Source organism: Zonotrichia leucophrys, chromosome 19 (genome assembly GCF_028769735.1).
Source record: "Zonotrichia leucophrys gambelii isolate GWCS_2022_RI chromosome 19, RI_Zleu_2.0, whole genome shotgun sequence".
Taxonomy (NCBI): domain Eukaryota; kingdom Metazoa; phylum Chordata; class Aves; order Passeriformes; family Passerellidae; genus Zonotrichia; species Zonotrichia leucophrys.
This window is the reverse complement of record NC_088188.1, coordinates 10,933,170-10,945,309: the sequence shown is the minus strand read 5'-3', so window position 1 is coordinate 10,945,309 and position 12,140 is coordinate 10,933,170. Positions and strand designations below refer to the sequence as shown.

Here is a 12,140-nt window from a genome sequence, read left to right as displayed (position 1 = left end):
CTTGCTCTCACTGCTGGCAGAGCCAGAAGCACTTTCAGCTCAGAGCTTTCCTGAGGAGGCTCAGGGAATGATGTGGGAGCTTGATGTCAGGCAGCAGAAACCCCCTTGGAGCGTGCTCTCCCCGTCCCTCTCCTCTGCCCTCCAAACCAGTGAAGACAGACCTTTTCTAGAAGGCACATGTTTGCTGTGGTAGCTGTGACTCTGCCAAGGCCCTACATTGAGTCCTCCTGCTGCCCAGCGATGTAAACAGAAGCAAACTGTAACATTCCAAGGCCTGGATCTGCAAGGGGAGGAGCTGAAGGCTGCTCTTGCTTTCCTCCTCTTTTACACAGCTTTGTAGCTGATCCCAGCCGACCCACGTGGACCTGCCCCGGACACTGCCCCAGCCTGGTTCTCAGCGGGCACAGGACCCTCCGAGCAGAGCAAGGACCATCCTTCCTTCCACTCAAGAACTGACCCTGGCTGCAGCGCTGCCTCTGTGCCTGAGGGAGCAGCGGCCTGGCCTCAGCCCCTGCTGGTTTGCAGTGCAAGGGCTGTGACAGCGTCCCTGTCACTGCAGGCACAGAGGGCGCCGGGCCCCGCAGAGGTGCAGCAGTGCAGGACAGGCACCCTGCCCTGGGGGGCACCTGCTCGGGCACAGGGGCCGTGCCCTGCCCAGAGGAGTCTCAGCTGCCGGGGCACAGGAGCCCGGTGTTAGCCACGAGGGTCTCGCAGACACGAGTGGTTATTGAAGCTACAGCCCACACCAAGCCAAAGGCAGAGAGGAGAATCGGATAAAGTGTTGATTATGTCCGTGGGTTAATTTCGTGGTTTGTTTTTGCTTTTTTAATGGAAGGTGATTGTCCAAGTTGCCGGTTAGGATACGACACATGGAAGCATGCAAGGTGGAGCCCGTTATTGCACCAGTAGCTACAACCTACAAAGAAATATGGGAGGGAAGGGAAAAAGACACCATGAGAGTTAGTTTTCAGTTATTAAAAGCAAGCCCTTGAGAACTACACATTGTACAGCTTGACCAGGCTGCAGCAGGGTTAGTGCAGTGTGTGAAAGGATCTGGGTGAGGTGGGGGAGCTCCACTGCTCAGTGCATGTTCTTTGTGTGAGGATGAGGCCAGAGTCTGGGGGAAGCTTTCTGCAGTTTAAAGTTGTTGGACACCACCACTGGTGTGTCAAGGATCCAGTACAAATGGGGGGAAATTGCACAGGAGAAGTGGCAGAATTTTCAACCAAAACTCCAAAGCCCCCACACCCAGCAGAGACCAAGCTGCCACCACAGTTCCTGTGTCAAGAGTTTGGGTGGTTCTGATCAGGAGTTACAGGAAGAGAGTGAAGGATTATAGGAAGGGAAGGGGTGGGTTAAACATCAGAACAAAGAGAAACTAAATACGAGCAGTTGAGGAGATGAAAAGAAACACTGACCAAGGACACGGTGAATGGGCACTGGGCACAGATGTGTCTGTGGCCTCAAACCCACGCAGTCGCAACCACTTCAGAGGGAAAGTTCCTGGGTCCTTCCCCTCCTCAGGCAGTACCTGCCATTACCATCACTGGGGAAGTTCTGACCGCTCTGGGGTCAGTGAGGGCCCTTCCCAATGCTGTTGTGGATATTCTCTGACACAAACAGGGGAATCAGTCAGCTGCTGGAGGGAGGTGAATATGGTGAAGCTGGAAATTAACTGTCTGAGGCTCATGGCTTAGTCACGTCATTTCCCAGGAACTAGAGAAGCACAGGAGCAGTGCTCCCACCCTGTCATGTCTGACAGCCCCAGGAAAGCAAATAAAGCTCAGAAATGACCAGTTAGCAAATTGCATGGCATCAGTGTTGTGAGCAGCAGCAGGTACTCACTCAGCAGACTTCCAGAAGTGCCCTGGGTGGGAGAGCCGGCGGTTCAGTTTTGGCAGTTTTTCAAGCATTTCCATGAGGACAGTGAAGCTGGGCCTCTCGCTGAGGTCAAAGGCCCAGCAGGCCGAGAGGATTTCCTGCAGAGGACAGTGGTGGCTCATTCATTATCTCAGTTCATGGGTCAACTGTGCAGACCAGAAAACTGTCAGAGCACTGGGATGTGTGTGAGCCCAGGCAGACACTGCTCACAGGGGGCCTGGACACTGCCAGAGCCCTCCCGTGCTGAGGATGTTCACTTCTGCACCACAGTTAGGCACAGGCTCAACCTATCCCATTCTCCTCTGTTCTCTTTCCTGCCCTTTCTCTTTCGAGTTCTGAGTATAATAACTCTTAAGCAGCCCCCTCTGTCCCTGCCAAGCAGCTGTGTGAGGGGCTCCTGCAGCTGAGGTACTTACATTGACCTCTTTGCCCAGGCTGACAGTGGCAAGGACTTGTCTCACTCCCTCTCCGCTGCCGATCTGCCAGATGAGAGCCTCTGCAGGCTGGCTCCTGAAGGGCCACTCCCGTGCCTGCAGCTCGTACCACACGGTCCTGCAATGCCAACAGACGGGTCAGGCCTCTGCTGCTCCTGACAGACAAAGCACCCAGTGCTGGCACTGTTCCAGCTGCTTCAGCTGAGCGCTGGGGGTGCCTGAGGCTGTGCAGTCCCACCCACGACTTTTGGAATAGGTGAGGAAAATGTGTCCCAGCTGGAATCCTGAGTCTGAGAGAAGGGGAGCACTGACTGAAAGGCTTAGGCCAGTAGCCAGCCTCACTTAGCAAGCTCTCGTGGTACTCCTGGGTGTTCCTTTCTTACCCAAAGGCATAGATATCTGCAGCTTTGGAGAAAGGCAGCTTGTCTTCATCTTTCCCTGGGGCCATCTCACGGACAATCTCAGGGGCCAGGTAGCACAACCAGTCATGAGGCAGCTTCAGCTCATTCTCCCTCCTGAGTCCAAAAGAAAGAAGCAGGACTAAAACATTGGTGTGGAGGCCATATCTGTGCTGCACCTGATGCTTTGGCTTTATTTACTCCAATGTTTTTGCTGATGTTTTATTTCTAATTTTCTTGCCATGTTAACAAATAGGCACGTGTCAGCCTGACACTCACAGCTCCTTCCTGGCATTAAGGTCTTGTTCGTTCTGTGCTTTGAGGCTTAATCCAAACTCTCTAGCTGTGCTACTGCAACTGTAGGAAGAACTCTGCTAAAAAGGAAAACAAAGCAAACAGGCACAATGCAAACTGAGTGTGTACTAAACCAATGGATGCTTCTTGTGCACTGCAGGAAATGTTTCCCTATGTGACCATTTGTCATTCCAGAGCTGGAACCAAGCACTGAAACCTCCACTTACCTTCCTTCCTGAACCACACCCGAAATTCCAAATAATCCAAAGTCGGTGATCACAACTTTCCCATTGTCATAGAAGACATTTTTGGATTTCAGATCCTTATGTACAATCCCCTTTGCGTGGAGATACCCCATGCCCTGGGAAACACAGCAGAGATGGAAATGTTTTTGGGGTTTTATTATTTCCAAGCATACTCTGCTTTCTAACACATTTCCCCTTCCTAACTGCAGTGTCAGGGATTAGCTGGAACTGGGGGCAGGGCCCCTGTGGGACTCGTGCAGGAAGGTGTGGGGAGAGGCTGAGGGAGCAGCTTCCAGTGCTGTGTGCAGCTCTGAGCTCTGCCTGAGGCCCTACCCAGTGGCTCCCTTGGCATAATAAGCTCTTACCTTAATGATCTCCTGTGCTATCTGCCTGGTTTTGTTGATGTCCAGGGAGATCTTGGGGTCTCTCACAAAGGAGTGCAGCGTCCTTCCTTTGCAGAAGCTACAGGAAATGTTGATATATGAGAACATTGCTAGCTCTACAATAGATATCCAGTAGAATCAATAGAAAGATCTCTCTCCCTACCTGGTAATGATTGCCAGGTGAGGGGGGTTCATGCAGGCTCCCATGAACAGCACCACGTTCTCATGCCGGGTCTGCCTGTAGTTCATCACCTCCTTCTTGAAGAGCTTCAGGTGATCCTGGTTGTTGCCATCGATCTCCAGCAGCCTGATGGCCACCTCCCCGTGCCACTTGCCCTTGTAGACCTTGCCCCAGCGGCCCTGGCCGATGGGGTCCCCCAGCTGGATCTGCTCGAAGGGGATGTCCCACTCCTGCAGGTACACGCTGGTCTGGCTGGGTTTGCGGTAGATCATCCCCTGCAGGTGCGGCCGCCGGTTGGGCAAATCTTCCACCTCATCCTCATCGTCCTCGGGCTCCGACTTCCCCGCCTCTGCTTCCTCCACCTGTGCCCAGCAAGGGAAGGGAAGGGTGTGCTCGCAGTCCCTCGGGGGGGCAAAGCAGCACAGGCTGCTCCAGAGACCCCCGGGGCAAACACAAACCCACCTGAGCCTCCCGTGCGCCTCCGCCCGTGCCCGGCTGCTGGGCAGCGCTGCAACAGCAACAGAGAGAGCGGTTGGACATCACTGGGGAATGGGGGCCCCTGCTGCCGTTAGGGAGCAGAAGCAGCCAATCCAAAACAGATCCTGACAGTTACAGAAGCAGAGAAAAATACAATTCCTGCTCCATATAAAACAGAAGGACTCTAAGCTCAGTTTGGCAAATGTAAGACAAAGATTGGAAGTGATTCTTGATAATTAAGTGGCAGGAATTGATTTGGCAGTGGCATGGCTCTGTTATTACACTGTGTTCCAGGAATAGATGCTCCCATGGCTACCCCTGAAACACCTGCAGTGGAGCAGCTGGCAATGCAGGCTGGAAGCTTTTCCATGCCCTGCAATTGGGATCCTGAAAGAGCTGTTTGCTTGCAGCTCTGTGGGCTGTGCCCTTCAAGTTACAGAACTCCAATTTCTGTTTCATCTGACCCTTCACACAACCAGGACTAGATATGAAAGGCTTGGACTCCTTAGTGTACCATTTAAAGTGGCATATTCAGCTTTATAACACTGGCAATACCAGCACCACCCTCACTGACTAAAGTTACCCTGGGAATTCTTGGGTGTTAAATCTGGTTTTGGCCATAACACAGCACTTCTGGGCTGACGTGAGGATTACCACGTAAATGCTGTGCAAATGAAAAGATTTAAAACTCTACTTACTTAGTGTCTGCAGCAGTTTCTGGAAGCTGTGCTGTTTGTGCAGGACTGGGAATTTCTGGGAAAGTAGAAACAGTTATGATACACCTTCTACACTTCAATCTCCTATGGACTGCAAGTTTTAACACTGCAATAGCAACTATTTGCTTCTTGTTTAGGGATTGTACACTCGACCACAGACAAAGTGATTTTATACTTTAACTGGTTTTAAACTATGCTCATCTCTCCTATGCCTGCATGTTGGCTGAGCCCAGTCCTCTTCCATTTCCCCCACCTATCTGTGAAGTCCTTTTGGCTGGGCACAGAGCCATAAAAGTGAATCTTTAGAAAGGAGGAACGTGGATGTGAATAGAATCCCACAGCAGGAAACAAATATTCTACAGCTGAATATTCAAAGTTCCATCTCAATACATAAATCACACCTCAGATTAGGGGAGAGAGGCCTGAGTAAAGAGAAAGTCTGGATTGTTTTAGACAGGTATTTTAAAGCAGAATGATTGTTCTTGGGCAGCATGCAGAGGTTTACAAACAAGTTATGTTTTGGCAGTAGAAGTTGGTTAGTAGAATTAAAACAATCAACTCACCTGGGAAGACAAACTGTTGTCTATGCTGAAGGTAGTAGGCAGCTTTTTAATTAATTGGGGTTTTGTAAAAAAAGAACAGCGAAAAAAATACCAGGAGAAAAAAAAAACAAAACAACACAAACAAGTTAGAGGATCATCAGTGAGTGCCTCATGTGCATACAATGAATTAGTCCCAGGTCACTGCTGGGAACTGATTAGTGGATTATCAGCCTGCTGGGGGGAATTTCAGCACATGCATTTTGGGAGGGCCCTGACAGATGTCAGGTATCAAACACAAGCTGTGCCACCTCTCTCAAACAGCCTGGTGGCAAAGGGAAAGCCCAGGGATGTGCAAGGCAGGCCCACATCAGCTGTGATGTGATGTGCTCTTGTGTCTCAGCTTTGTAGAGGTGCCCCCACAGAAGGTGAAGCTCATGAACCATCTGCCTTTTTTATTTTTTCAGTGAGTCTGAGCAGTTTGTCCCAATGCAAAGGAACTGCAGTGGAATCCTTACACTGAACTGCCTCTGGTCCTTTTCAGCAGGCTCAAACAGCAACTTGAATTCACAGGTCAGAAGCTGATGCAAAATTCAGCAGTGTTCAAGGCCAGATGTAGTAGCTACTGAGCACCCTGTGACTTCAGGTCAAAGGAATTCCATTTATTCTCACTGTTTTAGATCTTTGCCCTCGTCAGAGATACTTGCCCCTCTCAGCTCTGGTTAAAGCTGCACACTGGGGCTCTCAATCCATAGGGCACGAAGGGTGAACTTCTCTCTACCAGTTATGCTTGACAACGGTTTAAAAGTTGGTGTTGATTGTGGGTTATATTTTGGAAAGGTTTGGTAAAGTAATTCATTCCAGTTCTCACTTTTACAGCCTGCTCCAGCAAGCACATCCCTCCTGACTGAAAGCCCCTGGTGAGCACACATTGCAGGCAGCATGCATTGTACAGCACAAAGGGAAAGGAGGAGAAAAAAATAGCTTTTCTCTTCAGTCCTTTTCCAAAAAGGAAAAGGAGAAACGTTCCTCAGTAATCTGTTCCCTGCAAAGATATCTTGCTGATACCCTTTAAAAATCTGTGAGGTACTTTTACACCTTGTTTAAGGCAGAACCAGGTACTCCGAAGCCCCAAGTCCCTCCCTGCAGAGCCAGGCAGGATTTACCTGGGAAGTTGAAGCGCCCGTCCCTCTGGCCCATGGGGGACGCGTTGGGCGGCGGCGTCGCACTGGGAGGGTTGGAAGACTGGAAAGGTGCTGGGGAGGAGGGAGTGGATGAGGTCGTGGAAGAAGGATTGCTGCTGGAGTCCAGGTGGTTTATTGCTGGTGGATGCTCCTGCAAGCAGGCAAAGACACTGTGAGAGAGCAATAAAGAGAAAGGAGGAGTTCCCCTGTGTCTGCTGCACAACAGCAGAGGGAACTTGTTCCCAGGCTTGATGGTGGCATTGCTGTGCTGAATAAGCACCTGGAGCTCTGCACAGCCCCTGCTTTACGGGGACAAAATGTCTCCTATCCAAGCCTTGCAAAGTGAAAGCTCTCACTCCAACCAGTGAGATCCAGCCTCTCCCTCCTGCAGCTCCCCAGGGACTCTGGACGTGCCTCAGCCACCTCGTACCTTTTTAGTTAGTGCTTTGGGGAGGGTTCCAAACTGGGGTTCTGTGGGTCTGTCTACTGGATTATTGATATCAGATGGGACAGACTCTGTTCTTCTTATTTTTGTTACTGAAAAACAGGTTGGAGAAGGGAGAGAAACAGCTTTAATGAGACTTTTTATTCTTTCCATACAATCAATTACATTGAAGTGCCAAGAATTTGTAGAAAATTACTTACTGGGAAGGAAGGATATTCTACAAGCAGGTGCCTCTTTAGTACATTTGTTGTGACATTTTAATCTGAAAGATAACCATTACATGTTAAATAGCAACTTGTTCTTCCCCAAAAAGAGGAAGCCTACCCTTAATTTGTAATTCTTATGCTAATCTCAGAAGGACTTCTGGAATGCTCAGCCCCAGAGCAGCAGGCATTCGTATGGAGAATTCTATTATTCAGGCTAATGAAACCACAAACATATCTTAGCATCTGATTTATTTTTAATAGAATTACTTTCACTGACTCTCAGCCAGCAACCATGAAGTAGTAAAATCAGTCCTCTGGACTAACAAGCCTGAGAGAGAAACAGAAATTAATATCCTGACTGTTATTTAGAGATCCATCTCCCACTAGAAGATTTGCCCAGGATGAGGTGGGAAGCCTGTGGCAGAGAAACTAATTTGGTTCATTCACGTGTCAGGCTGCCACCTTCAAGTGTGAGTTGTGCCAGGAGCATCCCTTTGCCAGGTCAGAATGACTGAAAAAATGATGCCACTGCCAAAAGTGCATCACATGAAGAGACAGGAATTACTGCAGGCTGTGGTGAGTCCAGTCCCAGGCTGTTCTGAAGGAGACCAACCCTGTGTGCTCACCTGCAGTACTTACACTTCACCCCGAACATCATGCTCTTCTGGCACACTTGGCAAATCTGAGATAACCAGGACTTTGTAGAGAACCTGCCAGAGACAAGAGAGGGAAAACTGACGTTAGCTGGTGTCCGAGGGGAAATGAACACTTGTAGGGAGCTGAACGTGCCAGTGAGACAGCTGAGCCGACTGCAAAGCCATGGCAGAGTGCTGTGCCAGCACAGCCCTGCCCGGGCTCTGTGCCAGCCTGCTCACCTGTGAGTCACAGCCAGGCCAAAGTCTCTTCGTACCGTCTGGGGGGATCCCTGCGAGAGCTCTGCTGGAGAACAAGAGCAGGGTTCAGGGAAGCATTGCTGAATGTGCTCAGCACCCTGCACAGAAACTGAGCAGTCACTGCCCAGCTCAGCACCTCCAGCCATGAGGAGTCACAGGAACACAGCTCAGACTGATTTGCCCCCTGTGAAGTTGCCCTTGTATTTGTTTCCATATGATTGGATAAATCATGATGTTTTATATTTAGGGATTACAGAAGTCCATCTGATCAGGTCTATGCCATTCTTAAAGTGGAAAGTCAGACTTTACTCCTAATTGATTTACCACAAATTGGTTTACCATCACCCAGTTTTCCTACAGCATCAGTAGATTTCAGAATATTCTATTTCACTGAAAATTATCTCAATTTTCTAGACAGGGCCAGCATGACCCGGAAGAATGAAAACATGCATGTGAGCTCACCTAACTTTCTGCTAAGTGCAGAAAGTAAGATATAGACTTCCATATGCCAAACCAGCATGCCAGTGGTTACAGCACATAACTTCCTGAAAATTCTCCAATACCCACAATTCTGGCATTATTTCCTGAACGAAATCTACAGAAATATTGCACGTGTGAGGCAAACCCCAATGTGCAAGTGTCAGCACAGCAGCAGGGCTGGCTCAGAGCCAGTCTCCTCACTTGACCATAGATGGCACCACAGTCTTTTTAATCATTAGGGAGCTCCTAGAGGCGTCTGTGATCCTCAGCCTCTTGGAAAAGGCTGGAATGGCTAGCTGCTGTTCCTAGAAATGCTGCTGCCTAGTGTGGCCGTCCAAACAATCCCAGCACAGCAGTAAAGAAGGCTGTGAACATCGGCTCAGATGGTTAAATCCTCACTGAATGAATATCAACCAGTCTGGGATTGTCCAGGACTCACAGAGCCCACAGCAGCCACTTCACCCCAGCCAATAGGTCTATATGAAAAGGAGCACCAAAATCCTTCATTTCTGTTTGAGTTTATTCTAGTGCCTTTTTCATTTATTGCACCAATTATCTCAGTCTCCTCAGGGAAATGCTCAGATTTCTGCTGGCACTTTCAGTTTACAATCTTTATATTTCTGAAAGTAATTCTTGAGATTTTTGTTTTAAAGGGCATTAGCTTGGACTTTCATACTTGCTTTTAATACTCAGATGCTTTTGGACACTTTCCAAGCTGCTCTCTAGCTCCAGCCAACCTTGCACCACAGTGTAACCAGCCTGCCTGCCAGCATCACCAGAACGACCCCCATGCCAGCACATGCTGCAGCTTCCTCAGAAAGTGCACAAGTGTCTTAACCACACTGCAGACACTGGGCAATGCATATCCAAATGGTGAGATGTGAAATTCCTGTACCAAGAGGCATCTGTGCCAGCTGTCTGAGGTCACAGATAGGCCCCCCTTGGCTTTAACCCTTGAAACATCGGTATTCCTTCGCCTTGCTTGTGTCATCCTAGAAAATACCAGGTGCAACCAAGTAAAACCCTGTGGTTCTGTGGCAGGCCAAGCTCCTGCTCAGTTAACAGAAGCTCTGGGATAGGAGGGCCCGTGGAGAACCTCCAGAGGCTGCCCAGGGATGGCCAACAGGGAGCTGACAAGCACAGGTTCTTCTCTCTCAGCAAGGCACTGCAGACACCCCTGTGAGAATCTCTTACCGAACCTAGAAAGAAGAAAAGATAGATTTTTTTAGGCTCTGATACTCCTGTGACAGGTACACACTTTGCTAGAGCAGGAACTGCTGCCTGCAGCATGTGCTGTCAGGTTTACAGACACCTGTGCCTTTGCACAGGCTCCTGAGGTCGCTGCATTGCCAATATTTTCCTGCCTACCTAGGGCAGCCTTTGCCGGGGAGAGCCCCAGCTCCTGCCCGGGAGGAAACTTACTTTAGTGGAGGAACTTCGTCTATCCTGTTGCCCAGCTGGGACTCGTGGGACTTGCTCCTGGTGAGGGCGGGGAAGTTGGGCAGCAGCTGGAACACCTTGCGGCAGGGGGGCGGCGGCGTCCGCGGCGGCTTCAGGCGGTGCCGGCGCTTGGGCTGCGGCGTGGCCGGGGGGGTGACGGTGATGCTGTGCGGGGCGCGGGGCCGGCCCGCGGGCAGCGCCAGCGGCTCCAGCAGCGCCTCTGCCGAGGGCCAGGGCTCGCAGGGCGCGGCGGGCACGGAGCGCGCTTGGCCGCCCTTGCCCGGCGGGCACGCGGGGTCCGGCTGCGGGCAGGAGCTGTCCCGGCGCTCGGGGAGGGCCAGCGGCACATCGTCCCTCGGCTCCGCTCCTGTGCAACGAGCAGCGTCAGTGCGGGCCCGCAGCGAGCCGAGCCCGGGCTGCTCGGGGCTCCGGTGCCCGTTCCACCTGGCACTGAGCTCCCCTGAGCCTCAGCAGCGCCCCAGGCTGCGAAAACTCATACAGAGCCTGATCTGAGCTTTTCAGAGACATATGGCTGGGTTTTCAAAAATGCCATTTCTTTCTAAGAGGTGAATAGCATCATTCCTGAGCAATGGCTGGTTTATACAGTGTGGATGGGAAATATTTGACAGCCTGGGACAAGAAAGATTAGAAAAAGGGAAACATGAGACCCAGCTGTTTGCTGATTTTTTCCATTAACTAATCTTTACCGTTTGCAAATGGATGAACTGTCATAATACCAACAGGAAACATCACCTTTCAGTGACAGATTGATAACTGCTACAAAGAAAGATGTGGTGCATGTGAGTCCCAGTCTGCTGGGAGAGGCTCTTGTACAAACAGATTGTACAGTGCCTGTGGAAGTGCTAGGGGAAGGTTTCTCTCTGAGCTGGCAATATTTGGGAAAGGCATCACCTAGAAGGAATCTGGTTGTATTTAGTAAGTCAAGGATGTGTGTCACTGACCCATGGAGAATGAACTGGAGCATTAGACACAACTCTGAACAGAAAGGGTTAATAAGGATATAATCTACTGAGTAGGAGAGGATTCTACATACATTTATTTCCATTTCTTTATCTGACTTGATGTCCAAACCAAACGCAGCTGACAGCTCTAGACAGGTTTGATCAGCGTACATCCCAGAGCCACACACTGCTCCCAGAACACGCCAAGCAGTGTGTGCAGGGCAGCAGATGGGGCTGGGCTGGGGACACCCAGCCCCAGGAGAGGAAGGCCGTGCGTACCTGACTCCGTCACCTTCCGCAGGCAGCTCAGCGCCCCGTTGAGCCTGGAGCACTCCTCATCTCTGGCCCCACATCTCTTCATCGTTTCTTTCACCTTTGACTCGTTCATCTCTAGTAAGGCATCCAGGGTCAGCTCCTCTGGTATTCTCTGCAGGAAAGCAAGGGAGACCCTTTTGTTGCTCTGTGTACAAGCAGCGGTGTCACCTGTCGGGTATTTGAGCAGGGGCACTCCTGTGGGCAGTGCCCCTCTGGCATGGCCAGCAGCACCCACAGCTGCTCTCCCCCTGCCTGGGCTGTGAGTGTGCTCTGCTCCTCCAGGGCTGCTCATCCTCTGCTATTCCACTTAGCATTACAGGGGATCAAAATACTCCTCCCCTTGTGGAAAATTTTTGCAAAGCTACTAATAAACCTTAGCTTTCTCATTAAAAATAGGGTCAGAAATAAAACAGGTCTAAAACCTGAAAAATAGTCAGATAAGGATGTTTGGCTTTTCAGTATTAAAGTGAACAGCAGAAACAGTGAGGAAAATGACTTCTTTATTTGAACAAAAAAGAAATGTTTTGACAAAGATAGCGGCCTCCTCCTCAAGCAGTCTTTCCTTCATCAGAGAACCAGCCTTACCCATATCCTGCCTGGAGAGATATCTGTGCACAACTCCTTCTACATCTTAATGCACCAAAGCCCCACAGTGATAAGGCTCAGA

The 12,140-nt window shown here is 50.3% G+C and overlaps 1 protein-coding gene across 2 annotated transcripts in view; it reads right to left on the bottom strand.

Annotated features, from left to right (window-relative positions):
- KSR1 (kinase suppressor of ras 1) overlaps window positions 1-12,140 on the bottom strand; it is a 45,269-nt gene that overhangs the window by 767 nt on the left and 32,362 nt on the right. Inside the window, exons 3-19 of one of the 2 annotated variants that reach the window (XM_064729062.1) lie at window positions 11,438-11,585; window positions 10,179-10,563; window positions 9,951-9,955; window positions 8,259-8,319; window positions 8,010-8,093; window positions 7,378-7,439; window positions 7,163-7,269; window positions 6,715-6,883; window positions 5,573-5,614; window positions 4,992-5,046; window positions 4,279-4,324; window positions 3,799-4,178; window positions 3,618-3,714; window positions 3,235-3,368; window positions 2,699-2,830; window positions 2,298-2,433; window positions 1,846-1,979 (exon numbers count right to left, since the gene is read on the bottom strand). In XM_064729062.1, coding sequence (XP_064585132.1) covers window positions 1,846-1,979; window positions 2,298-2,433; window positions 2,699-2,830; window positions 3,235-3,368; window positions 3,618-3,714; window positions 3,799-4,178; window positions 4,279-4,324; window positions 4,992-5,046; window positions 5,573-5,614; window positions 6,715-6,883; window positions 7,163-7,269; window positions 7,378-7,439; window positions 8,010-8,093; window positions 8,259-8,319; window positions 9,951-9,955; window positions 10,179-10,563; window positions 11,438-11,585 — 2,177 coding nt within the window. Of the gene's footprint in view, window positions 1-1,845; window positions 1,980-2,297; window positions 2,434-2,698; window positions 2,831-3,234; window positions 3,369-3,617; window positions 3,715-3,798; window positions 4,179-4,278; window positions 4,325-4,991; window positions 5,047-5,572; window positions 5,615-6,714; window positions 6,884-7,162; window positions 7,270-7,377; window positions 7,440-8,009; window positions 8,094-8,258; window positions 8,891-9,950; window positions 9,956-10,178; window positions 10,564-11,437; window positions 11,586-12,140 lie in introns of those variants that run through there. The other variant, XM_064729061.1, reaches the window with a different exon arrangement.